The sequence below is a fragment of the Buceros rhinoceros genome, unplaced genomic scaffold, assembly GCF_000710305.1.
Source record: "Buceros rhinoceros silvestris isolate BGI_N320 unplaced genomic scaffold, ASM71030v1 scaffold26252, whole genome shotgun sequence".
In the NCBI taxonomy this organism is placed as follows: Eukaryota; Metazoa; Chordata; class Aves; order Bucerotiformes; family Bucerotidae; genus Buceros; species Buceros rhinoceros.
Window position 1 is genome coordinate 7,240 of NW_010399931.1, and position 870 is coordinate 8,109.

The 870-nt window shown below is 47.4% G+C and overlaps 1 protein-coding gene across 1 annotated transcript in view; it reads left to right on the plus strand.

The window, feature by feature from the left end:
• SHPK (sedoheptulokinase) overlaps positions 1-870 on the plus strand; it is a 6,911-nt gene extending 6,041 nt beyond the window's left edge. Inside the window, exons 6-7 of the mRNA XM_010131680.1 lie at positions 341-343; positions 476-870. Coding sequence (XP_010129982.1) covers positions 341-343; positions 476-870 — 398 coding nt within the window. The remainder of the gene's footprint in view (positions 1-340; positions 344-475) is intronic.

Here is an 870-nt window from a genome sequence, read left to right on the forward strand (position 1 = left end):
TGCTGAAGCTTGTGAACATGCTGGAACAGTCATGCTTGGGCTCCACATTCACATTGCCTCTAGGTTTGGGTTTTCTTTTGTTTTAAAAACACAAGATAATTATGTTTTGCAAGTTGTTTTTTCAGAAGGAAAGGTCAGCAAATTTGAGGAGAGCCTCTGATTTTGTATGACTGCAGTCCAGAAGAGTCCCTCGATTAGATCAGTTGCCTTTTGCTGCATATTTTGCAGCACTCTAGTGGATTTTAAGACTCAAGTACTTTAAACACGGTCTTCACAGGGTGTTTTTAAAAATCTGTTGGGGTTTGCAGTGCAGAAGTAAGCTCCGACGTTGTTCTTGCAGTGAGTACTTGAAGCGAATTTTGCATTCACATGCAGTGCAGCTGCTGAACAGGTGGAGCAGCCTGCATTTTAAGTCTCCGCATGTAAGATGCGCTAGACCCCTTCAGATGAGTAACATGATGTTTCCCATCTGCAGGACATCAGGTTCAGGAGTCTGCCATCTACACAAAGATAATCAAAGCAGCCTTGGCCCAAAACGACAGCAAACTCTCAGTCCACCCAACCATATTTGGAGAGAGACACGTTCCCGAGCAGCTGGCATCAGTGACCAATATTGCTGTCTCTGACCTCTCCCTGGGTCACGTAACCAGAGCTCTGTGCCGTGGCATCGTTGAAAACCTCTGTTCCATGTTACCTGTGCAGCGCCTGGTGGAGATGGGCGTGAGGAGGATTCTAGGGAGCGGGAGTGCCCTTGCCAGGAACGAGGTGCTGAGGCAGGAAGTGGAAAGGATTTTTCCATTCCCTGTGGTTTACGGGAAAGATGTCGATGCTGCTGTGGGGGCTGCCATGGTGATGTTCCACAGAAAATAA